We start from the raw sequence: 25,666 nt of genomic DNA on the forward strand, positions 1-25,666 counted from the left end.
TCTTGATGGAATGCAATGCATTTTATCTGGAACGAGTTTGTGTTTATGGCAAGAGAGGAAATTCTATCGCCATTCATCGTCTTTCACCCGACAAAACCCTAGAATTACCCTTCCTTAGTTCTTAAAGTTCTCCTACAAGAAGGGAGCAGGAGACTTTGTCTAAAGAGATTTTAATGCCCTTTAGGTGGAATTTCCTGAGCCAGAAAGATGGCGTAAAAACACTGATAAAATAGTCCCAGGCGTACCCGAAGTGACATTTTCAGTCCATTAAAGACTTGAACTGCCTCCTCAGATCCTTCTGATCAACGATCCTAACCGGGCAAAAAAACAGGTGACAGCAGTATTGGCATTGTCTAAATCATCGGTCATGTCTATTTGGTTGGAAATAGCCTAAAAGTCGGAGAGGTAAACATGAGTTCCTAGCAGCATGGAAGCGCTTGCATAGCTGCCATTTCGGTTTCTTCGAGCACAATGACACAATCCATTGGCTGGAATTGCACATATCTGGCGCAGTCTCACGACTTCTAGTTGGATACCTTTGGCATCTATCCAGGTACTCATTTGCCAATTCTTGCATTTCTCTTTGTCGGGGATCTTACTCGTGTTTAATGACTATACTTGATGACTTCTTGTTCTCTGTCTTGTCATTCTTAGCCACACTTGTAAAGTTCGCCATATTCAAATCCTAGGAATTTGTACATGGATTGACCTTTCTCAGTTACCTTCGCTAAAAGCCTGAACAGATTAATCACATTGGGAAGCTTGTGGAGAGTCATGTTACAAATTTTCCCGCAGATTACATGTCTATCCATTCCTTGGATAGGGCTAGCTCAAATAAATCAGAAACTGTGAAATTCGATATTTGCACTACAATACACAATGGGAATTTATCAAATTCTTAGTATTTACCTATCTATCCCTTCAATCTTGTCCTCAACCTCAGAGTAGAGCTGCCTCAACCTCTCGATGTTCTGCTCGGACGTCTCCCAGTAGCCACGCCCATTCGCTTCCAAGAATGTCTGCAGCAACTTTCTGAAGGAGTTAGGATTTGTGTTCATGAGCCTCTTCAGCATCTCCTCATCCTGAATGAAAGTTGAGTTAGCCTCTTCATAGACCCAGTTGTCGACTTGGCCTGAAGTGGCACTCCACCCGACTGTGTTTGTCAGCCGCTTCTCGATTTCACGCACACCCTCATACCCACTAGACATCATTCCCTCATACCACTTTGGGTTCAACAACTTTGTTCGCGCATCCAGTCGCACGGTCTCAGCAAGTGTTCGCACCTGAATCACAGAATAGTTCACACTTAGCAAAATGTTGTCGGGTCTGGGACTTACTTAAGAGTAAAAGGCAGTGAATCAGAAAACAAGCCTCTAGAGGCATAGTCTGAAAAGGTTAAAGCAAGAAAAAACCAGAAATTTGTTTAGCGAGCTTCACCTGGGCATTAGCTGTTGTAGTGTCAGCAATGTATGCGCTGGGCTTCCTCCTGTCTTTCCTCAAGTTCTGCACTAAATTCGTAGGGTCTGAGTCGAAGTAATGGCTCACATCAGTGAGTGAGATTTCAGAAGAGTCAAGATTTTGGAATGTTGCATCAGCAGTGCTGAGAGCCATCTCAAAGACTTTCTTTTTTCAGTCATTCCAGCACCCGGGGCATCGCAATCGAATGCAAAGGATTTTCTGCTCAAGTACATGTCCTGGAGCTGCTTCTCATCATTCCAAGAGGAATTCTCAACAGCAAGATTGATGTTGGAGGAATAAGAACCTGATGCATTGGAAAAGACACGTGTGGCAGCTTCTCTAACATCAATGCCTAGGGTCTTGGCTTGTTCCAATGCATGCTTCCTCACATAGTTCAGTTCTTCGGGTTCATCCAGTTCAGCCACCATCTTGATTGCTCGATCCAATAGATTCATCTGCAAAAGATAAACTGATCTTAAAGGGTATGTTCAAGATTGCATGACAAGAACATATCTAAATGGTTCATGACGATAAGACATATCTAGATTTAATATGAATTGTAAAGATAGGAATGGGCTACTTTTTCATCGCACAGAAAATCAAAACAATCTCCTGACCCTTTAGTTAAATAGTTGGCAGAAGTGTCATACCTGATTGATGAAGAGGTCTCTGAACACCCCAGAACAGTTGACGACCACATCGATCCTAGGCCTTCCCAACTCTTCAAGGCTTACTGGTTCTACACGGTTGACTCGTCCAAAGGTATCAGCAATCGGTCTCACACCAATCATCCACAAAACTTGACCCAAAGATTCACCATACGTCTTGATATTGTCTGTTCCCCACAGGACAAGAGCAACTGTTTCAGGATATTTTCCACCATTATCAACCTTCTGCCTCTCAACCAACCTATCCACGACAACCTTCGCACTCTGCATCGCTGCTGTAGTTGGAATAGCTTGTGGATCCAGTGCATGGATGTTCTTTCCAGTTGGCAGCACTTTAGGATTTCTAATAGGGTCACCACCCGGTCCTGGCTCAACATATTTTCCCTCCAATGCTTGCTTCAAGCTCCCCAACTCATTATCAGCCACGACAAGTTTCAAACACTCCCCAAGAAATTTGAAGAGGGTCCTAAGCTTCTCTCTTTCTGCACGGTAAAACTTAGTGCTCGACAAGTACTGGATCCAGGGTTCATTAATTCCAAACCCAAGAATGGAGCTCAACTTGTTGGTGACGTCAACAACTTGACCCTTGTTATTAGTTGTTTGCTCTACAAAGGCAGTGACAGCACCACGAGATGCTTCAGTTATTTGTCGAAGCAGCTCTACGTCCTTCAATATTCCCTTGTCACTTCCACGGTACACGTCCTCTATGTCCCGTCCAACAGTCTCAGCTAGTATAGCTGGGAGCGATGATATCCCATCTTCAGGACGATTTAGAGCCGCAATGTTCACCAGTGTGGCAACTGCTTCCATCGCTGATGGGGGCTCACCAATGACGTGAAGCCCACAAGGTAGAAGTCGGGATTCGATTTCCATGATCTTAGAGTAAACCTTTCCAACAACCAGATCGCGTTCGTTCACTGAGATCTCCTCTAGCTCATCCGGGAGTTCCACATCCTTGTCGAGATTGCATTGCTTAGCTGTGCTTATAATGGAGCTGACAATCTGGGGTCCACGGCCTGTGTCTTTGAGGGATTGGTACGAAGAGATGAGCTCGCTCAATTGCTTAAGCCCCTTGTAAAGCCCTGCATTCTCTGCCGGAGGGGTCAAGTAGCTTATGGTATTAGCATAGCTCCGACGTTTGGCAATAGTAGCCTCGGAAGGGTTGTTAGCCGCATAGTAATAGACATTCGGTATGTTTCCAATAAGACTGTCGGGATAACAGGCATCACTCATTCCCACCTGCTTCCCAGGCATGAACTCTAGTGAACCATGGGTGCCAAAATGGAGAACAGCATCGGCCTGAAATATTTTCTCCACGAAAGAGTAAAAAGCGGCAAATCCATGGTGTGGACTTGCCGATTTGGAAAAAAGAAGCCGCATAGGATCGCCCTCATATCCGAAAGTGGGCTGAACTCCGATAAAGACATTTCCATACTGCTTTCCATAGACCAACAGACTTTCTCCATCAGAGTTCAAATTACCTGGCGCCTTACCCCAGTTCTCTTCCAATGCGGTGGCATAAGGAGTGAGGTCATAATACTCTCTCACACCCATTTTGTAGGCAACATTCAGATTTGGGCTGCTGAACTGAGCCTCTTTATCATGAATGACTTCTTCGATCAAAGCTTCAGAAGTCTCTGGAAGGCCCTCCACATTGTAGCCATCCTTTTGAAGGTCTTTGAGAACAGAGTAGATAGAAGAGAAGACATTGAGGTATGCCGCCGATCCTACGTTTCCTTTATCTGGAGGGAAGCTGAAGACAGTAATTGCAAGTCGCTTCTCCTCCTGCAGCAGTGCATATTTACATCAGAAAAGGCTGAGTAGGGTTTTGAAAGTTCGATGAGTTTTCGCTATTGACATCTCTCCATCCCCACTAAGACAAATCACTGGGAGACGGTATACTCTACTTCAAAGATGGAGAGCCTCTAATTGACAGGAAATTGGTTACTTAGCAGAAGAAATCATGTTTGATTTAAGAATAGATGTCATAACGGTTCATCTTTATCAGGTTTGCCCTCTCAACTATGCCATTAATGTTTAGGTGCAGATAAATGCTGGTGCTGGGTCAAAGAAAGAGTGTAAAGGACATTATATTTTGCCAACCTAGAATCTACAAGCAGTAGTAACTAATAGAAAGGCAAACAATACTTTACTTGGGTAGGACTGATGCACCTGCTCTACATATGGTGCAAGAAAGCCTAGAACGGGGGGAATATTGCAACTGAACTCGCTAGCTATTTTATCGTCATATCCTATTGGAAACAGTTCTGCAATATCAGATCTAGGAACAGAAAATTAAAACAAAATGCAAACAAGACTGATTTTCGAAAGTGAATAAAAGGGCTGCAGTGAAGCAAGTACCTTTGATTTCCTTTTCAGTTCAGCCCATCTGATAGCTCTGGTGCAGAGCTGCTCCACCCTCTTGTGAAGAGCGTGTGATTTCCCTGCAATGACAATATCATTCAGCACTTGAAGTGTGATATGAGAATGAGATCGCAGAGAGATGGAAAAGCAACATGGAAACAAAAGGTGAAGAGGGTATTTCTACTATTCTTATGGTTCTACACAAAGCACAAAGAGAGGGAAAATCAGGAACACAGAACATCGACCCCGTTGATGTTATTATCATCTCAGAAGAGATCACCTCAAAATCGTTTTCCTTTGTCCATTTATTTTGGAAGCTAAATAGGGAAACTACAAAAAGGGGAACCGGAAAAAGGCACTGTACTTACCAGTTCGAGGATCGCGACCGGCGAAGACAATGGGTTCCATGCCGCCATCCAGCTCGGGAAGTGCAACCTGCAGAGCTACCTGAATTGGATGCAAACCCAGAGTACTGTTCAACCACTCCTCCGTGGTCTGAAACACCAAAGGCACCGCAACAATGTAAGGGACATCGAGCTTCATCAGCGCCTCCACTGCCCTCGGATGATCCTGCCTCGCCGGTCCCCCCACAAGAGCAAACCCAGTTAGAGAAATCACCGAATGCACGAATGGTTTCTTTGTGACCGGGTCGATCAGGAACTTTTCAACCGGTCCTGAGAAATCAAGACCACCTGCAAATATGGGTATGACTTTTGCCCCTCTTGCCTCTAATTCCATAATCACCGCCACATAATGGCTCTCGTCCCCAGTGACAATGTGGCTCCTCTGCAAAATCAACCCGATCACGGGTGCGTTCGGGCCCTTGAGCTTCTCATTTGCATCCTTTCTGGTGCCATACCAATTCAAGTACTCCTTCACATCATCATACATACAAGGAGCCAAAGGGTGCCAAATTCCACTATCCAAGAACAGAACTGGGTCCGAGTATTCGATCTTAGTCCCCTTCAGAGCCGGAACATAAGACCCCGAGATCATCTTCAAGAAATTCTGCAAGTTATCTGGTGACCCGCCAAGCCAGAACTGCAAGCTGAGGATATATAACCTAGCATCCTGAGCCTTGTCGCTCGGCAAGTACTTGAGCACCTTCGGCAACGTCCGCACTAGCTTCAACATGCTGTCCGCAAACCCTGCGGACGACTTCTTCTTCTTGAACAACTGGAAAAAGGGGCTCTTCGATTGCCCGAGCTGCGACATACTGAACGACCCCAACTTGTTCAGCCTCATCACCTCAGGCATTGAAGGGAACACCAAGACCGCATCAAGCCTGTCCCTTTCCGTTTCCACTGCAGCCTTCACTTTCAGTGCAAGCTCCTCCACAAAGATCAATGACCCAATGAAGATATTCGCATCCTCGAGGTCCTTGCAGAAAGATTTGTACGTATTCTCATCCCTAAGCTCTTCAACTAAGTAACCCACAACTTCAAACGAAGCATACCTCTCGTTCTTATTCAGCGCTAGCACTGCAGCCGAGAGAGACGACTGGTACTGAGCCTCCAGGACCACGTACACGACCTTCACCGTCGGGAGGTTCTCGTTATTCTCCGGCACGATACGGCGGACTTCAGGCGTCGTCTGCGTGAAGAGGCCGTTGCCCAACACCGCACATTTCAATTTCAAGGCGGATTTCGAAGAATTGCGTGCTGGGTTCGTCTTCCTGGGGAGGAAGGAGTGTAGAAAGTAGCGCTTTTGAGAGAGGGAGGAGAGTTGATCAGCCTTTGGAGCTGGCAATGCAAATTGTGAGGATAACAAAGAAGCCATTTTCGTGATCACGCTCAAAACCAAAACTCTCTGTTTCTTGTTTGCTGGCAAAAAAAAGAACCAAACGAACAGAGAGAGGCAAGATTAAGTCTTTTTGCGACCCCTCAGTGTCGAATGTGTGTCTTGGTGACACTAAACGCTTCTCTCCTCCTCCTCCTTCGGGAGATGAAAGCTGTCGTGCTTATATTAGTTCTGTCTCGACACCGAGTGCACTGGAGGCTAGACAGAGAGAGTGATACAAACAGTTGGAGGGGTGCTTTCTGGTTTAGTGGAGGAGTGAGGGACACGTGGCAACAAGGGTAGTCAGGCAGTTGCGATTGGAGTTTCCAACTTTGCGGTTGAGTTTTGCTCCCGAGGCTTTTCAAAGAGAGAGAGAGAGATTTGGGTGTGTCCGACTTAGCTTATCCATCTACAAGGGTCATGGCGATGGAGCTTCCTGAATTCTGATTGGCTGGTATGGATTTTCTGTTCGAGCGGGTCACGAGGTGGCAGAGCCAGGAATGGATGATGAGAGAGAGAAGTGAGCCCCAATGGAAGCGACGAAGATCTATCTCGCTCTACAGCGACATGCCCCCAACTTTGCTTCTGAAGATTCTTTGCTTTTGAGTTTTGTGTCTCTCAGTGCGAAGGAGCTGATATTTTTTTTTTTCTGTGGCCTGCCATGGGAACGTGTTTCCTACTTGCAATCCAAGTGATCAGCACCACCCCCTCACCTTCCGCGAATGCTTACCTCGACGTGGTCCGAAGTCAAATCGAAACGGTGAAAATGGAAATTGCGTGTGACTGCGAGCTTCGTCGATTCGGTGGCAATAATTGCGTGTCGGGTTCATAGAATTGGAGATCCTAATGAGAATAGAATTTGCCGATTTGAGATTTATCACGCTAACGATCGAACATAGAATTGCCACTTGAAGGTACATGAGCAAACTTCGTGAGCACACTTCACTGTGTTGGGAGTTGGTTGAGTAAGCAAAATGGAAGATGGTAGGATAGACAATATGGCGGGCGAAGTGTTAAAAAAGTCTTAAACTTATTGCATTAGTGCCAATTCAATCTTAAAATTTTTTTTTTATATCAATTTAATCCTAAACCTTTTGCATTTGTGCCAATTAAGTCCTAAACCTTTTATTGGTGCTAATTTAATCATAAACATCCTGCATTATTGTCAATTCGGTCTTAAATATTTTATATTTATGCCAATTGAGTTAATCCGGCCAATTTTGATTGAAAATCGCTGGCGTGAACATCGATTGTCTTATATGGCACGGCTAGCGCTAACTTAGACATTTTTTAAATATTATTTTCATATTTTAAATAATTTTTAAGCATTTTTTGGTTTTTTAAAAATTATCTAAAATATCAAAAAAATATTTTCACGTTAGAGCCAACCGTGCCACGTATGATAATTGACATCTATGCCGGTGATTTCCAATCAAAATTAGTCAAATTGACTCAATTGGCATAAATGCAAAATTTTTAGGACTAAATTAGTACTATTGTAAAAGGTTTAAGACCGAATTGGCACTAATAAAAATTTTATGACTTAATTAGCACAAATACAAAAGGTTTATGACTTAATTGGCAATAAAAAAAGGTTTAGGACTTAATTTGTACTAATGCAATAGGTTTAAGACTTTTTTGATATTTTTCCCCAATATGGCTGATACTGATAGAATTGATTGAAAAACAAAACAAAAAGATTGGCCGAGTTTTCAAACATTTTCTGTTTGGCTAACGCAATTGGATATTGATACTCTTTAGTAAGGTGATAAGCCCAAGGTTGAAAAGGTCCAACACTTGCTCTCTTCATGCTTTGTCTGACATGTGAAAAAACCAAAGGTTTGTTTGTTTGAACGAGTTTTTGAGTTGACAAATAGACCATCTCACACTTATTAATTAAGAAATAAGTACAGTAATTTTGTAATAGAATATGACACCACACGGGTGACCTGAAAAAGAGACGATAAATGGGAATTTTTACTTTTTGCTTAGTTGGTATTGACACAAAAGTGAATACCTTACAAGTATCCTCCCTTTTACTCTGTCCAAAACAAGCACTTGACACGCGATTATTCCAATGAACAAGGATGTTCACCTTTTCTGATACAACATCACCTCTAGTGGAGTCTGCAAAACTATGTGTTGTAATTGGCATGCCCAGTTTGAGTTTTCCTTGCTAAAGCCACAATAATTGTATGCTAAACAATTATTGCAAGCAACCCCGTGTTACAAAGCTTCATCACAAGACAATCGAAGGGCATACCATTGAGGAAAACGTGTTGCTTAAGGAAATGAGGATATAAGTTCACTTCATCTGACGATCTCCACATTCAAACGTCGTACCATCCCAAATATAAACTTCATAATTATCTATCGACTGATTTGCTCTCATCAAAGGTTGATAAACATTTATAAATTGTCGTCCATTCCTTGAAAAAGTTTTGGCTGGACGAACAATGTCACGATCGAACCCTCGGAAGGAGGTCGATACATCGGGCTAATGGATTGCTAAGAGGCCCATTTTGAAAGTGACGGGCTTTCTTGGCTCCGGTCCTCCTAGGCCCATGCAAAATCACGCAACGGGAGTTTTTTAAGAAAAATTTATCGATTAATCATTGATTGACGTCGACCTTAGTGTGGTTGAGTGACATATGCAACATGTGCATGCAAAAAGAAGTCGCCACTAGTCAATTTTTTGAAGGTTGACCAGATACCTTACCAAACGATTGGGAGATATCGTTCGATTCTGTGAAACAAGAGATTTTGAGTTTGGGGACTTGATTACGTTGGTATTTCTACCAACGCCCTTTTGGTACCTAACATCGAGTGATTATTCTAATTATGATTTCACACAAGCGCAGCTTTTGGGTGAGGCAAGTCTAAATCTAGGACTCATGCAAGTCGAGAAGACTAATCTTATCAATTAGAATCAATGAAATAAGTGCACAATCAAGAACGTAGATAAAGCACATCAAGATAAGTCATGACATCCCTAGTAAAGCCCTAAAGGCTTAGAGAATGTGTGATTAAGGATTGGGATAAATTTGAAGAAGATTGGAGATAATTTGCCAAAAAGGGCAAAATCGTCCTTTTGGAAAGATCGAAGGTCAAGAATACCCAAAATAGATTTGGTCAGTTGATTGTGACAACTTTCTATTTTTTGAGATTTTTTTTTGTATATTTTTGATTTTTTACGATTTATTTTTTATTTTTTTCATTTGTTATTTTCTATTTATTTAATTCTGAAAGAAAGGGAGAAAGAAAAAAAAACCGGGCCAACAGACCCGGCCCGCGCCGTAGGCGCCTAAACTGGACCTTAAGGGCCTAAGCTGGCCTAAGGTAAAAACCCACCCTGGGCTAGGCCCAATTTTTTTATTTTTTGTTTTCTTTTTTTCAAAAAAGGCCCAACATCGTTTCTAAAGCCCAATGGCAAACACAATGGGCCCAAACGCAAACCCACTAACCTAAGAGAGTAAATCCTAATTTCAGGCCCAATACTTCTTAGAGATCGTAGCCAGCCCCATCAGTCCAAAATAAACTAGCAGACTATAATTCCCCTAACCCAATTCGCAGGAGTGCCCCCAACGTGCCCCAACGTGCACTGACCTAGACATGGCCGGTTCGTCCGAACTGCCGATTCCGGTTCAGGAACCGCCGGTTCATCTCCTAGAAAAGGTGGAAACGTCGGTCCCTGGGCTCAGGGACCGACGTCGCCCCAACCTCCAAACAACTCTTCTCACGGTCGCAATTGAAACCGTGCACAACACTCCACCGCCCGAGCCTCGAAGAGGAGAGAGAGGGAGGAGAGCTGGAGGACCAGAGGGGGCATCATCGGGAGGAGAGAACTTGTGGGAGCCAACGAAGGTGGAGACGTGAGTGGGATCGACCATACCCATTTCTCCCTTCGGTCATCACCATATGCATTTCTCCCTTGGCTTGTCCTCACCATACCCATTTCTCCCTCTCGACATCAGACCCATTTCTCCCTCCGTTTGTCCTCACCATACCCATTTCTCCTTTGGTTCGTCCTCACCGTACCCATTTCTCCCTCTCGACATCATACCCATTCTTTTTCCCCGGGCCTCCTAGCCTTTTTTTTTTTTTTAAAAGGGTTGGAACCGTGGGCCCAGTCAACGGGCTGGTTCCGGGCCTCCGGTTCCATTTGGCCATGTCTACACTAACCCTTCTCACCATTTTATGTTTTTATTAGTTCCTTTTTTTTTTTATAGAAAATCAAACCCACAAAATCAGAGCCACGTCAGATTGAGATTCTAAGAAAAATAACCAACAGATCCTATCCTCTTTTTTATAATTTCTGCTTCTTTCTCTCTCTCTCTCTCTCTTTTTGTTTTCCCCCTTTTTTTTTTTGTGGTCTTCAACCCTGGAGGGGTGTTCTCACGAAACCTACTGCTACAACCCCTCAACAACGCCGCTAATCACCGACTCGCTCCCAACATCCACCGCCGACCTCGGGACGGCTACAACTCCCGTCCTTTCCCACAGACATTGGCGTCGCTTACCACGGCCGCTTCACATCCCCGAGTCGTTATCACCTCGCGGACAGAAAAACATGGTCACCACCTCCCGTACAGGAGACCATCAGTCCAACGACAAACAGAAATGAACCTGGCTCAGACGCTCAAAAGATCGAACGATGCGCTCCAGTCATTCCTCGCCGGGATCGGTCATTAAAAGATGCGTCAACGCACGAAAACAGCAAGCGGAACGAGGACACAAAAAGGGAAGCAGCCCCGATTTTACGATGAAAGAAGCAAGCAGAAATAGAACGAGAATGATATCACATCTTGTTTCTACCTATGTGTCTTCGAACCGAGTAAAGTTACGGACTACTTCAGACTTCTACTCCCTGAGGCATTCTACCAAGTTCATATGCAAGATTCACAGACTTTACCCAAACCAGATGAATACATGGCACATTAAGATGGGGAATCCAGACTTATATGTGGTCATCTTCGTAGCTTCACCCTGTCCCGAAGTGGGCTCTGATGAAAAACTGAGCTCGCAAGGAAAGAGGTTTACCTGGTTGCAGTAAGGAGGGTGTTGCCGGAGTTCGTCAACGACGGGAGCAGAGGGGGAATGCTGGGAACCTCTTCCGGGCCTGACCTGTGTTCTTCTTACCGTCTCTTTCGCTCTTCAAGAAATGCCTCAAGCTTTTTTTTTTCTCCTGTAACTCTCGAAACCGAAAGCTCTCTTGTCTTCTTCTTCTGCTCGTCTTTTTATTCTCGTTCGTTTTTTGCTTTTTAGAACTCACCCTCACCGGGCTCTCTCGGTTAAAAAAAAATCGCGAGCTCCTCACCATTTTTGGAGCTCTCCCTGTTTCCCTCTCAGTCTCACCTCTCTCTGGTCTTTGTCCGAAAAAAAATCCGCCCTTTTACCAGCTCTTTCCTCTTCCCTTTTGTAGCCTCGAGGCTCTTCGGATCAGAGGGGATATTGGTATCCTCAAAGCTCTGAGAAAAACAGTCCATCCTTAGCTTTTGCTCTCCAACACCTGCTGCGTTTGTGCTTTTTTTTTTTTTTTATTGTCTTTTCTCCTCCTTTTCTTGCACAGAAAATCACTGACGTCGCTGCTTGCTGGAAAATGGGAAAGAAAGGGAGGGCAGCCCCCCTTTTTCTTTTTGTTTTTTTTTTTTTGGCTGCACCGCCTGTTCTGGTGCGTGGAAGAGCAGTCTCTCCTCTTTGGGTGCAGACCCGGTTCGTTCGGGTCGGGTCGCATCCGACACGGCCGACCCGGATATCCTTTTTGGTCAAATCGGGCCTCAAATTGACCCTTTTTCACGAAATTGATGTAAAAATTTGGACTCCTCAGCGTGCATTCATGTAAAAATTGAGTAATTTCGTGAATAATTGGATCAAAATGTGATATGAGCTATTAGAGGCAAATGTCATGACTCAAAAAAGGTAAAAATAAAAATTAAAAGGATTCAAAATGTAATTTTTTTGGCTCAAATGGGGTTATGTTTTATGAAGGATCGTGTAACTCCGTATTAAATTTCAAAGTTTTAAATTGCAGGAATGAAAAGGGAATTAAAATAAAAATATTAAAAAGAATTCTGACTTATTACGAAAAATGTTTTTTATTCAAAATTGGTTGTGAATGGTGGGCCAACCCTTTCAAATTTGATTTTACAATTTTATTAGTTTTTTTTTTATATTTTTAATTATTTTTTAAATATAAAAAGATTAAAAAAAATAAGGTGACTATTATACTTTTTGAAAGCGACTATGGCCATGCTAAAAATGCAGAAAATTATTAAAAGATTATGCTGTGTTGATGAGTGAATTGCATGACGTCATCAACCTGTTAATCATAGTTGACTCCGTTTTTGTTCCCCTTGAATGGAGAAGCTGATTGAAGCACCCGAGCTTCGGCTTTAAACCCTAAAAACCCCAGATAAAGCTCTCGTCTTTGAACCTGAGCAGCATGGCCTGCAATGGCTCCAACTGCCAAGCCAATTGCCACAGAGACGAGGACGAGCGCGCAGCCAGATCGGACGATGTCAGCTCAACCGCCGCCGTCGACGGATCCGGAGCAGTCTGCGTCAAGTGCAAGGCCAACGAGCCAATTCCCACCGCCGCCATCTCTCGCGGCGGCGAAGTCGGCCGGTTCTGCGCTGACTGCTTCCGGAGCAACCTGTTTGCCAAGTTCAGGCACGCCGTCACCTCCAACGCCATGATCTCTCCCGCGGACAACGTTCTCGTCGCCTTCTCCGGTGGTCATGCCTCCAGGTCCGTGCACTTCTTCGAACCGAGAAGAACGCGCCGTGTCGTATGCTCGTGTTTTGTCGAGTAGGGTATGTAGTGCTAGTAGGGGGGACGTTAAGTGGTGGTGTTGCCGTTAGTGTATCTATTTGAGGCGGAGCAGAAATGTTCGATTCTCAGTGCTTGCACAGAATGATTAAGCTTCTGTTCTTTTTCATTCCAGGGTGTGTTTTACTGCTATTTTGTTTCTTGCTCGCATAAATTAGGTAGGAAAGAGGCAGAAACCTAGCAACGATTGAACTTTGTTTGGTATAATCATCAAATGAGACGTCTGATTGTCTTTCTTTTCGTGATATGCTTTGTAGGGTGGCTCTACAGTTTGTGCATGATATGCAATACAAGGCACAAAAGAACTTTGATGCGAGTAGGGATAGATCTTTGCCGGTGTTTGGTGTTGGAGTTGCTTTCATTGATGAAAGCACCGGTTATCCGATTACGTCGAGTGAAATGGATAGAGTCCTTGGGGATATGAAGCTAATGGTATCACAACTATCCCCACCCACCAAAGAGCTGCATATCTTTCCTGTACACAGTGTCTATTCTGAAGGGTCAAGAGACAGCAGGGAGCGGTTAAAGGAGCTACTAGACAGAGTTAGTGACGCTACTGGGAAAGAAGATCTTCTGGTGCACTTGAGAATGTTGTCCTTGCAAAAGGTTAGCCTAACATTGTAAGTTAATGCAAACTTTAAGGAGGATTGAAAAGGCTCATTAATGCCAAATTTTTGCGTATCTTGTAGATCGCCTCCGATAATGGATACAATAGAATCGTGTTGGGATCGTGCATTTCAAGGTTTGCTAGCCATGTTCTCTCTGCCACCGTGAAGGTTCAGATCCACATCTGTTAAATAACTATTTTAATTGAACATAGCTTTTCCTTTTGAAGTTATTGACCTGTCCATGGAAATATCTCATTGAACCGATACTTGTTGATAGTTATAGATGATAGAGTTTGCTTGGGCATGCTGACCGTGGAATTATAATGAATTTTGCAAAAAGAATAGCCTTACTCCTAGAATGGTTAGCCACTCAGTCCACAGATTCAGCTTAGTATTAAGTATTACAGCTTAGTCTTACGTATTAACAGTTAAGACTATAAAGACTCGCGGATTGATTGCCGTACTCAAAATAGAGTATGGTTGGTTTAATCCCAACTTACGCGTTTCTGTGCTTTAAACTGTAAATGTTTCTTTCACCTGGATTAGAAAAGTATCTTGTTCCTGCTCAACTTGGAAGTCACTTATCCTTAGCTCAGTACTATGCCAAGCCACAACTTGTGTTTTGCAGGCATCTGAATGAAACAATTGTTGTGCAGAGCCCTTATATCCACCAATAAAAGTTTTTGTCTCTAGATTGTTTTCTTGCTACAACTACCCTATGTCCACATGACTAAAGATCAGTTTCCTGGAGTAGTGTCTGAACTAATGTTCTCTTCAGTCAACTGCACTCAGCAGAAAACCAGTAACTAACGCGATAATTTGAAGCACAACTAGTTTCCTGAGACTATTAATGCTTGGGACAAGCCATGGCACCAATTATATGCTAGCATTCTTCTTGACACGTTACTCTCTCCCAATTGAACTCCTGGTTTATGCTTGTTTAGCTGAGGTTGTGGGTCTGGCTGATGACTGAACCTCAACCAAGTAGAGAATAGACTAGATCTCCTGTCATTGGCATTAAGCAGTGCATGTGACCGGTTGCCATGAGCGCATGTGTCTGTGTGAGCCCACACTGCTTTTTGATGCCTTTTATTTTCACTTTGCTGATTTCTTCTTTAGATGGAAAGAGATACTCAATCTCACTGAATAGCTTCATTTTGCTTGACTTTGATAATAGAGCTGCATTTGATGCATCCCCACTTATTCATGGGAGTCCATTTTACAGTGTTTTAGCTTTTTTTGTCTTAATTTCCCAATCTAACATGATGTGAAAAGTAACTGAGTTCTGGTAAGCAGTTATTACCGTCTGACTAATGAGGAAAGGCATCTTCACGATGGGCTATCTATGTGTTTAACAGGGCCAGGGCTATTCATTACCTGCAGATATACAATACGTTGACGCTAGGTGGGGTGTTCCTTTAGTTTTTCCACTTCGCGATTGTCTTGCACAAGAGCTCAGCATGCTATGCCATCTAGATGGGTTCGTAAACAACTCCTTTAGTACTCTTTTTCTTGTCAACCTACCTGTAATTTTTGGGAGTTTTCTCAAATTTCATAGTTCTTCCATTAGTTTGCACAAACACGTTAAAGTTAGTTTCCTGTTTATGTAGTTAATCTGTGATTTATTGCTGAGACCCTGGTACTGTGGATGATGGGCTTTATGTCATTTTGGCAGGGCAGCCTTAAGACTGTAGAGTTGCCTAATGTACCATGCTCCAGCATCAACAGCTTGGTGTCATCATTTGTAGCTTTACTTCAGGTAATGGCCCTTCTTCGTGCCTCCTCACCTTGTTTACTAGAACTGCTTCTGGTAGGAGTGACTATTGGATATGGTGACTAAAACTGCTTGATAAATGATGAAGTAGAGAAAGATTCTTTCTTCTTTTGTTCCTCTAGTCCATAGTTGGCCTTTTTGTTCCCTTGTTGCCTCGTCTATGTACAAAAGAAAGGGAAGTGCTTGAACTATTGATTGTAGAAATTGAAGCTCATTTGCCTCGGTTATGTGACATTGAGTAAGAGTACAATTTGAGAGAGGATCACCAATATATTTCCTTTGTGAAAGATTTCCAATTGTTGTAGTCTGATTTTTTATATTCATTCTAAAGTAGTGAAGACATTGCTGATGGAAGCATTTGTTTCAGGAGGAAAATCCTTCTCGTGAGTGCACAATTGTGAGAACTGCTGGAAAGCTCACCCCATTTCACTTTAATAGGATTCCGGAGATAAATGATTGTAATGTTCCTTTGGCAACCCGACGACGCCAGAAGAGGTCCAATCTCAAGCTTAATGGATCGATATCCTCGGAATCTTGTTGTCCCATATGCTTTAGCCCACTAAACAAAGCTGACTTGGGCAGTCTCGAGACTCGACAATCAGCCTCTGATGTTTTTGGTGCTGCCTGCTGTTCAAGTTGTCAGTTCCAAATACTTCCTCAGGATTCCTCTGATATGGAGCAGTTCTGTTCACTTTTGCCCGAGGCACTGTTTTCCCGAGCGAAGCAAAGCAATTATTATGATTTTGGCTCACTAAGGTGAGGATTTACTTTTACTGTCACATGATGTATCTTTTGATTTTTCTAATGGACATCAATTGGCAAACGTCTCAAAAGCTAAGAAGGCTATGAGTCTTCTATTTCCCACTGGTGTGAGTAGTCTTACCATTGTTTCACCACTTTTGCTTTCAGGGAGCAAATTCAGGATTACTTGCTTCCAGACAGTGAGACTGACCCTTGACGTCTTATACTGTTAATAGCCCTATTATGGCGTCAGTAGCATCATTCTTTTGAGCAGGAGTTCATCGCAGCTCTTGGAGCTCTTGCATTTAAATCCATCGCTCAGTTTTAGCAGATGACCTGTGCTCGAGCAACTGTGCAGAGGCGACACCCTGAAATAGGCGGTCATTTGCTATGCGGCTCTGGGACATTTATCTATTACCAAGTATCGGCATCTGCAGAGGGTTTTGGCTGCCTGTAAAAAAATGGGAGGAATTTTTTATTCGTATTCATATATCATTTTTCTTGAATTCTTTTTGTTCTAAAATGTTTTTTTCTTGAATTATGTTTAGGAAGATTATATTTAAAATCGAATGCACACTCATGTGAGCGTTTAAATAACTGATCCATTGATTTCTCATTTGAAAGCTTGGTTTCTCACTCTTATAATATGGTTTCCAATGAGAAAGATGCATAAAGGGATATCTGCGATTGGCTAGAAGAAACTCTTTTCACGCTGCCTACAGGCTTAAAATCCTTTCCTTCTACTTGTAACTAATGCAAGAAGACGAGCGACGAGCAAATGGTATTCATGGTGTAATCCATTCGATAAAGCTACAAGCAGAGGTTTGATAATACATTTTCAGTATACCAGGATACTGGATTTCAACCCTGACAGGAAAAACACAAAGAAACCAAACCCAACCTCATGGAGAAACTCAATTTCGCCTACATTTAACCCAGTTTGGGGTATGTAGTCCAACACTCATCCACATTGCAACACTCCCAAGAATTAAACTCGCCAACTCTGTCTACTTAACAATAGCAAGTCCACTCATAAGTGCACTGCTAGCATCTGAATCCACGCAATGCCATCAAAAGGGTGAAATTGTCCAACCTGTACCAGGAGCCTTCTTGAACAAAAGAACTCAGCCATACATCATGTAATATGTGTAAAGAATTGCTCCAACTGAGTTTCTTTGACAACAATGCCAAGTTTGTCAGAGTGAACTGTATCGATCATCTCGCCGTCCACATTTTCAACAGCATCTGCAGCTCTAATCTCAATGTATTCATTCAGATTGTGCACTGTCCCATCTGCACAAACAGATCCAAACAAAGCTACGACCTTATACCGTGGCTTTCAAATTGTTCATAGATAAATAGCCTATTACATAGGACCTTACTGAGACACTGCTTCCTATATACATCTCTGACTCTGAGTGATGATCAAGGAAACCAAAAGTCGTCAAAGGAATAATTCCCTACTAACTCAGCATATGCCAATTAATTACATTTTGAGCTTGTTTTATTATTGAACTCCTAAGCTTGATGTTAAAGAAATATAATAGAATTCCATTCTCTCCTACCTAGCATCCTCTTGAGCTCCCATCACATAAAATAACTAAATATCTGGCTCACTTTTACTTCACTTTCTGATAAATTCCAAAAAGCACCTCTGACTTTTGAGTTTGAGATACAAGAAATACCATGAAAGTCGTCGTAAATAATGGAGCATTTACAAGACAGGAAAATACAAGTAGACACTGGATCTTTCAAATGTAGTCTCTTCAAATTTAAGTCATTCATCATGGAACTGACAAGCAAGTAGCTATAACATACTTGTGCTATGACCATTCGCATGGCATTGTCTAAACCAGGGAAATCACGTCATATTCATTTAACAGGCATGAAAATCTGATTTTCAGATTTTAGCATTTACCTTCAGCAACAATTGGATCATTTGCTGGAGGTTGAGCTTGCCAGGTCCCATCAGGTTCTTTCATATGTCTCCTATCAGATGCAAAGTAACGTAGAAATATTGGAGCATGCACAATGCGGAAGAACCTGACTATGAAAGGAAAAGAACACTGTGTCAGATGAAGTCATGGCACTTAACTTGACCTCGGTTTTATCTCATTAACTCCAGAAAGGTATATGCTAGTGTTTTCCAGTTCTGTCAATAGAGCCCTGAAATGAGGAATAAAAAAGTCGGAACACTGTTGACCTAACTCATTGCTCAACACCACTCAGCTCGCCTAAGGCCTAATGTAGCAAATTTTACTCATCATAGCAAACTTTAATTTTTTAAGGACATGTCGGAACCATTGAGAATGCTAAGTTATTATGGAGGTCTGATAGCTGCAGGAAAAGGACTTGCCTCTGATACTCAGGGAACAGCTGAAACCAGGGTCGTGTAGTTTCTGAAACATAGAAAGCCAAGGGAGAAGGAAACTGGAGGGCAGAGTCCAGATCCCACACCACAATAGAGGAGTCACTTTTTCTCTGCGCCACAAGATTCCAAGATTACGCAGAGAAACAAAGCATTTTACATGTACTTTTTGTAGGTACAATTGAGACAGTTTATGATCCTAGAGGAGTATATTAAATTGATCAGAGTACACATAAATGCCCAATCTAGCCTGTCACCTGAACACAGATGACATGATAATCCCAGAGTGCAAGTCCATCCGTGAATTTGCTGGCCTTCTGATGCCACAGTGCAGTCTGCAGAAATCAGCAAGCAACAATGACATGTCTCAGGCACCACCACAAAAAGATGTTTCAAGATCCCAAATTCAGTGAAGATTGTCTTCAAGAAAGAGAAAAAACTCAGTGATATCAAGCCAACAGGGAGATTACGCCATTCAAACTTTGCAATTTTTAGGTTTGCAAAGCATTCATTCTCCAAGTCTAGCATCTTTTATAAGAGCAAGCCAGCACATGGGTTGCTCTCATCAGCTTATGAGAAGAATTGCCCTATTCCATCTCAGGAATAAAAGTGAATGCAGATCATTTGAATTGTTCAGGATAGTATTTCTATTGTGTCACCATTATTCCCTTCCTTCAAAGTCTCTAGTAGACCAAAAATAATTTGTTTGGACAGAAACAAAATGCATAAAATCGCAACGAACCACCTGAGAAAGATATAAGGAGAGAAAGAAAGAAACAATACAGTGGGAAAGTTTCGAAGAAAAAGAAGTACATGCCTGCTTCTTGTCGTTAGAAATGAAGATGATATAAAGGTCTGATCCATCAGGTTGAGCCATTCCATTTGCACATAAGTTCTTACAAAGAAAGTAGACATTCTCCTCACTGCCAAAAAGAAACACAAAGTCTAAATTAACTGGGTATCACTCATATGGGCACCCAATAGTTTATCATTTTCTGCATACTAGAACAAATCTCATGTTTATCCTCCAGAAGTGGAGTACACCAGAGAAAAAGGAAGATCAGCAACAGCAAGAAGTTTTTCTGTGGATCCAACATCCTGAATTGAACAAGAACTGAGAGCTTGAAACCATTGTCATCTTGCACCTTTGTCATATATCTCATTTACTCCATACATCACACTAGATACCATTGTCATCTTACACCTTTGTCGTATATTTCATTTACTCCATACATCATACAAGATAGATATCATATCGCTGAATACGCTTCACTTTCAAGACGCCTTGGTGGTGAAATGGTAGACATGCAGGACCCAAACCCTCGTGCCAAAGAGCGTGGAGGTTCGAGTTCTCTTCAAGGAAAAATATAGAGAATACTCCTTGTATGAGCAATTCAATAAGATCTCGGATCAAATCGATGCAGCACTCTTTCCCCCCGTGAATAATCTCCTACTACAGATATTAAACCGAAGCTCACAAAAGCCAAAAACTCAACTTTTCCATAGAATTCCAGAAGAATCCCACTTTCTTTTTCTTTGGGATAAAGATTCCAACTGACGCAGCCATAACACCATCAAAGGCTCAAAAGAACAAGGGATGGAGTCACTACTGTTCCCCCAATTCCACTCGTGGAAGAGAAAAAAAAATGAAAACCGGCAAACTGTGTACAATGGACCGAAACAACAATCACAGACCCGACTATACGACACGGGAGGGGCAGGGGAAACAGGAATCGTCCGTAAGGGTTTGGATCGTTACCAGTAATAAGGAGTGTGATCGAATTGGGAAACGTCCACGGCCGAACTCGCCATTCTGCTGGTCTCGCCTCGCCCAAGTGAACGGTGAAGCGCCGGCCTTTATATCACTTTTAGTCGAGTCGACGCCCACCCAACGATCCCAAAGCGCGAAACTGGAGTGACCCACCAGCCCGACAATCGTCGAGACGCGAACACCATCACGTTTCAACAAATTTAAGGCAGGTTGTGCGGAAACGTGATGTTTGGGAAAAATATTTTCTAAGACATCGTCTTTCAAAAAGATAATAATATTTTTTGCTGTTTGATGTAAAAAATCGGCATTAATTTTGTGCGTGCAATCTTTTTAATGATTGTTTGTTTTTAATTTTTCTTTTCTTTATTTTATTTTCTTTTTCCTTTTTTATATCTAATTTTTTATTACTTTTATACTTATTCTTTTTTTGTTCTTTTCTTTTTCCTCCTCCTTCTGTTGCGATGGCCACAAGTGAGCTCGTCGGCCTCGGGCAAGCCTCGAGGAGTGAACCTTGAGCTTGCCGAGATCTGACAAGCAAGCTTGAGGTTAGAGAGCGGCGTACGTGGTTGATCGCTGGGTTATCGGCAGTCACATAGGCCCGCAACCACCGGAGAAAGAAAAAAAAGAAAATGAAACTAACAAATTCAAAGCGTGTAGATATAGAGAGAAGAGAGAGATTCGTCTCCACAAAAAATGATTTCAAACAGATTTTTCTCAATTTTGAAGGTAATTTTTTCATTAATGAAAAATATTTTTTATAACTTATTTATTTTTCATGAACCAAAGGCTAAAAAATTCAGAAAATATTTTATTGGAGGTTGTTTTCCGAGAAGGAACGAAGCCTAAAAGTTGTCGGAGTGTTAGGTTAACATGAAAGAAAGTTTTCCTTGCATGGTTTTCTAGGAATAAATGGTTATAGACTTGCATGGTCGATCTAGGTTTCGGGATTTATCAAGTTTCTACATGTATTTTTGATTGAATGATTTCGGTAAATCATCACATCCAATGATCATCATTTGTTATTACAATTCACTGTCTACAACTTATATTTATATACGAAAATATGAAACATTAAAAAAGTAAAATTTGCAGTCATAAATATCTAGAAATAAAAGCTCAAACTAGTAGTTCTAAATTACACATTCATCATCGAACGTTATGAAATGCCGTAAGATTGTGAGAAGATATTGAGAAAAAAAAAAAATACAAAGACTTATTTCAAATTTTAGATAAAACCTACTTATCAAAATCGATTTCTCAAATTTTAGAACATAAAACCTACCAAGCATGCCTTAAAACCTAAAACCTGTGTCTTGGGTTTTCTATCCGTTGAACGTACGCGGTCCAACAAGAGAAACGCATGAAGCGTCCAACAACTAAAGCACGATCCGTAAAAGGCCCGAGCCCAACACACAGCCCTCTGCTGAATCTGATCGCGCGCGCACATGGACCCCCAAGAAGCGGAAGCCGCCATCCGCCTCCCCTCCGACGCAGCGCCGCCGCAGCCCCGCCGCGTGTGCCCCGGATGCGACCGCCCGGCCCGGGTATGCCTCTGCCACGTCATCCCCCGCCCGCCTATCCCGACCGCCACGAGGGTCGTGGTCCTCCACCACCCGCACGAGTCCCGCCACAAGCTCTCCACCGTCCCCGTCCTCTCCCGGTGCCTCCTCAACTCCACCGTCCTCCTCCACCGCAAGCTCCGCCCGGGGCTCTCCCCTCTCCTCGACCGGTTCCCTCCCTCCATCTACCTCTTCCCGCCGTCGTCCTCCTCGTCCTCCTCCCCGTCCCTCACCCTGTCGCAGCTCCGAGCCTCCGATCTCCTCCGGAGGGCCGAGCACGAGGGGCTCGTGGTGATCGCATTTGACGCCACGTGGAAGCACGCCCGGGAGATGGTGAGCGCAAGCGAGGAGTACCTGTCGCGGTTCGCGGTTAGAGTTTGCTTGGACTTCGATTACGACGAGAGCGTCGATGGAGGGAGCATCTACGATTCGGAGTTGTTACTCCGGAAGGAGCCATATGGAGGGTGCGTGAGCACGATGGAGGCGGTGGCTAGGGTTTTGAGGGTGGTGGAGACGAATGGGGAAGAGGTCGAAGGGAGGCTGATTGGGGTCTTGAAGGAGATGGTGAGGTTGCAGGCGAGCTTCTTGAAGCCCGCGAAGCCGAGGAACAAGCTGTTGAAGAAAGGGAAGCAGAGGGCAACAACAGAAGAAAATGGAGCAGGAGCAGAGTGAACAGCTCCAAATGTAAATTCACTTATCCACTCTTGTTGGAAGAAGATGGGATTTTGTGTATTGGTTTGTTCATTTGTTTTGGTTGTTTCTTATGCTTGTTTGTTGCTATCCCTGGGATGAGAAGAAGAAGAAGAAGGATGGAGAAGAAGAATATGATGATTAGTCAAAGGATTCGCGGGCAATGATGTCTGACTGAGTGTAGTTGGCGACTGATTTCAGTTTGATGCTCAAGTCCTTTTTGCCATCGGACCTACTTAAGTTGACCCTAATTGTGAACCCCAGTCAACATGCTTTTGGCTAGTTCAGCCTCCTGGTACGTTATGAGTGTGGTTAAGCCGTTGAATCTGTGTTAGTCTGGCGGAATGTCATGGAGACGGCTCGACAGAATGTGTGTGTGGACTGGAGGGATATCGTTGGTGTGCTTGGTGATGCGGATTTGATGTTATCAGTGATAAATTTGAAGTATAGGATAGGTCATGACTGAGTTGTTGTCAAGCTAATATCCTGCTGGGGCATTTTGGAGACCCCAGTAGAGTTGGAGAGGTTCTTTATCATGTCCCCCAGATGAAGGAAGAGGGACATGTCAATGCCGGGTCAGGCCGTGGATAAAGGTTCTTCTGTATAGGCATTCTCATGGCTGTTCAGAGGAATTTGGTGCTTCCAAAAGCAACTAACATGGAGCAGGCATCTTGTTTAATCTAATAGTTCTCTATCACAAAGTTAATGCTCAGCGTCTTTCATTAAGGACTGTTATCTTCTAATCTTTTACATTGATGCACAATATCATCTCTGGGCTTTTTAATGTTGATTACCAATCACAGAGCTCTATTCGCGAGATATCTGGTGATATTGCTAGCTCAGAATTGATTAGTGCCTGAGTTTCAGTTCTAAACTGGTCTCATTTCTCTCTGATTGAATCATATCACTGCTACAAGCTGTTAGGTAAGTTTTACAGAAAATTTTATTTTTTTGAGTGTGGATACTGAGATTCTAAGTAATGAGGTTGCAAAAGAGCGCTGATTCGGGCATTTACTATCACTGAAGGCTTCCTTATGGTGTCAGTAGTATATATTCTCAGGACGCAATTTTCTTTTCTTACAAGAATCTATCTTGTGTCCCATGAAAGGGAACCTAAATGGTCACTGCACAGGTGGGATGTCAGTTTCTTGATTGTTAGAGGAAATAGTGTAGCGTGTAATTAGCATCTTCGATTGTTAGACAGACTAGTGTTGCAGGTAATTAGGATCCTGTGAATGAGGAGCTTCTTAGAGGTTTTCATAATTGCAGCGAAAATGAAGGGAGCCTTTCTGCCAGACATTACAATATCATGTCGCTGCTGATTATATGCAGAATCGGTTTGCTTTTGATATGTGTGACATGAACTGTCAACTTCAAGCTGGTGTGCTGTGTTTTTCCTGAAGCTATCTTGGTTTGCTTTTCTATATGTGTGACTGATGTTTGCTGCACCGCCGCGCGTCGATGTTGGTACTGTGCAGATGGAGTTGGTCACAAGATGGTAAAGTTGTATTGGAAAACAGAGGAAGACCCATTAGACTGGGCATGATTGTTGTGGGTTCATAACAAGGGGGTCTTCTCGATGGTTCTCACTTCTCAGCTATCTTTGCTTTGACCATCATCCTCAGAAATCTCCCGAAGCCTTTCTTGTTCCAGAGGCCGAGGTGCCTACAGACGAAGAAAAGGGATCGTTTTCCTGCCATGTCGCTTTCAGCCTGCTACTTCTAGGGGCTTTCAAGGTCCTCCATTTTAACAAAACCCCGACCGACCAAACCGTCCAGCACCAACCTCGGCGCTTTTCCTTCCCGCATCTGCAATGTCCTAGCCTGGTGTTCTAATCCAATGTGGAAACTGAAAGCTTTTGAATTCCATGACAGATGTCATCTGAGTAATATGTTCCCTAAATAAGAAAAGAATAATGCTTGAATATGAAAAGAAAGAATATCCCTATGTGACGGTATTTTATCTACGCTGAGATTTGGCATGTTGTAAGCCGCAAAAAAATTAATAATATATAATTACAAATTATTACGAAGTCCACTCTTTCAAGAATTTATGACCCACAATTTACTGTTATTCTTGTAGCCATCAAAAAATTATTATCCTAACCAAATCCTATGAAGAATTATATGTTAATAAATTGGATGGGATTTCTCGTCATAGCCACCCTAGATTGTATGGATTAAAATGACCCAAGAGTCCCTAAATGAAGAAAATTGCACAATACAACATGATAGTAAATATTTTTTTTCTTTTTTTTTTTTCTTTTCGGCTGGGAATAAATTTCTAGACATCTAATCCCAACATAAGAAACTCGATTAAACGCTTGTAAATTGCAAGAATGGAAAGTTCGCCTAGTTTTTTTTTATATAGCAAAAACAATTTCCTTGAAAATAATCTTTAGGCAAAAAAAAAATATATAGTTGTCGATGAACCCCTGCCCCCGCCATGATGCACCACTTTTTTCCAGATACTTGACCATGATCGGTGCGCATCATTCGTGCAAAATTCATAGGGCCAAGGCCAAAACATTTTGATGCAGATGGTGGACCCTCGTACATAGACATAAGATCATATAGAATATCCCGGAACAGGCAAGTCCCCAACGACCCCGTCATGGAAAGAAAAAGGAAGGCGTGGCGTGCGCGAACATCAAAGTGCCTTTTTTGGGGAACGTGCTCTTTGCATTTAATTTGTCAAACATCGTATTTGATATAAAAAGTTATTACAACGGAAGAAAACTTTAAATCATCGTTGGAGAAAACAAAAAGGTTTGAAAAATTTTGAGTTAATAACGTGTTTTGAACGAGGAGGAGAGAAATGAAATGACAAAAATGCATTATAAAGGACTACAAATGAGAAAGCATAAAATTCGTCAACTACTTCTAATCTTTTCTCTCATTTTATTTCCATCCATCCAAACAAAATCGAGTTTTTAGAATCGTCTTTGTTTTTTTTTTTTTCCATTCGAGTCCCTCCTACCAAAGTATTGTGTAATTAACTCTTATTCTGCGCGAGAAATTCTTGTTTGGATTCAAATTCATGAATCCCAAATGATTGC

General features: G+C 42.5%; 4 protein-coding genes across 6 annotated transcripts; 2 read left to right on the forward strand and 2 right to left on the reverse strand.

Annotated features, from left to right (window-relative positions):
• Positions 1-730: 730 nt before the first annotated feature.
• LOC115733846 (magnesium-chelatase subunit ChlH, chloroplastic) lies at positions 731-6,596 on the reverse strand. Its single transcript, XM_030664461.2, is given in 6 exon segments — positions 731-1,283; positions 1,438-1,622; positions 1,625-1,913; positions 2,109-3,911; positions 4,488-4,570; positions 4,859-6,596. Coding segments are annotated over 6 exon segments (4,149 nt in total). The 5' UTR covers positions 6,270-6,596; the 3' UTR covers positions 731-905.
• A 5,991-nt stretch (positions 6,597-12,587) lies between these two features.
• On the forward strand, positions 12,588-17,126 carry LOC115731853 (cytoplasmic tRNA 2-thiolation protein 2). Of its 3 annotated transcripts, none has more exons than XM_048271472.1 (8): positions 12,588-13,016; positions 13,355-13,703; positions 13,787-13,873; positions 15,064-15,185; positions 15,386-15,464; positions 15,847-16,235; positions 16,389-16,449; positions 16,552-17,126. In XM_048271472.1, the coding sequence occupies exons 1-7, from the start codon at positions 12,712-12,714 to the stop codon at positions 16,435-16,437; spliced, it is 1,380 nt and encodes a 459-aa protein (XP_048127429.1). In that variant the 5' UTR covers positions 12,588-12,711; the 3' UTR covers positions 16,438-16,449; positions 16,552-17,126. The 3 variants fall into 3 exon arrangements, with proteins under 3 accessions (XP_048127429.1, XP_030518400.2, XP_030518393.2); XM_030662540.2 differs by having other exon boundaries at positions 15,847-15,974; positions 16,075-16,235; positions 16,389-17,126; XM_030662533.2 differs by having other exon boundaries at positions 16,389-17,126.
• On the reverse strand, positions 16,991-20,537 carry LOC115731869 (protein N-terminal glutamine amidohydrolase). Its single transcript, XM_030662549.2, has 6 exons — positions 20,348-20,537; positions 19,406-19,511; positions 18,846-18,923; positions 18,577-18,701; positions 18,139-18,263; positions 16,991-17,513 (listed from the first exon to the last, which is right to left on the reverse strand). Exons 1-6 carry the CDS (start codon positions 20,398-20,400, stop codon positions 17,356-17,358), a joined length of 645 nt encoding a protein of 214 aa, XP_030518409.2. The 5' UTR covers positions 20,401-20,537; the 3' UTR covers positions 16,991-17,355.
• Positions 20,538-21,651: 1,114 nt separating this feature from the next.
• On the forward strand, positions 21,652-23,903 carry LOC115733709 (tRNA-uridine aminocarboxypropyltransferase 2). Its single transcript, XM_030664343.2, is given in 2 exon segments — positions 21,652-22,542; positions 22,544-23,903. Coding segments are annotated over 2 exon segments (801 nt in total). The 5' UTR covers positions 21,652-21,804; the 3' UTR covers positions 22,607-23,903.
• The last annotated feature ends 1,763 nt before the right edge of the window (positions 23,904-25,666 follow it).

Source organism: Rhodamnia argentea, chromosome 10, assembly GCF_020921035.1.
Source record: "Rhodamnia argentea isolate NSW1041297 chromosome 10, ASM2092103v1, whole genome shotgun sequence".
Classification (NCBI taxonomy): Eukaryota; Viridiplantae; Streptophyta; class Magnoliopsida; order Myrtales; family Myrtaceae; genus Rhodamnia; species Rhodamnia argentea.

Bases quoted from the DNA above. Each gene is read 5' to 3' on its own strand.
- LOC115731853 (XM_030662533.2), top strand. From the start codon at position 12,712: ATGGCCTGCAATGGCTCCAACTGCCAAGCCAATTGCCACAGAGACGAG. The intron at 13,017-13,354 runs GTCCGTGCACTT...TATGCTTTGTAG, and splicing joins TCCGGTGGTCATGCCTCCAG to GGTGGCTCTACAGTTTGTGC. The intron at 13,704-13,786 runs GTTAGCCTAACA...CGTATCTTGTAG, and splicing joins GAATGTTGTCCTTGCAAAAG to ATCGCCTCCGATAATGGATA.
- LOC115731869 (XM_030662549.2), bottom strand. From the start codon at position 20,400: ATGGCGAGTTCGGCCGTGGACGTTTCCCAATTCGATCACACTCCTTAT. The intron at 18,924-19,405 runs GCATGTACTTCT...TGATTTCTGCAG, and splicing joins TTTCTAACGACAAGAAGCAG to ACTGCACTGTGGCATCAGAA. The intron at 18,264-18,576 runs GCAAGTCCTTTT...TTTCATAGTCAG, and splicing joins CTGTTCCCTGAGTATCAGAG to GTTCTTCCGCATTGTGCATG.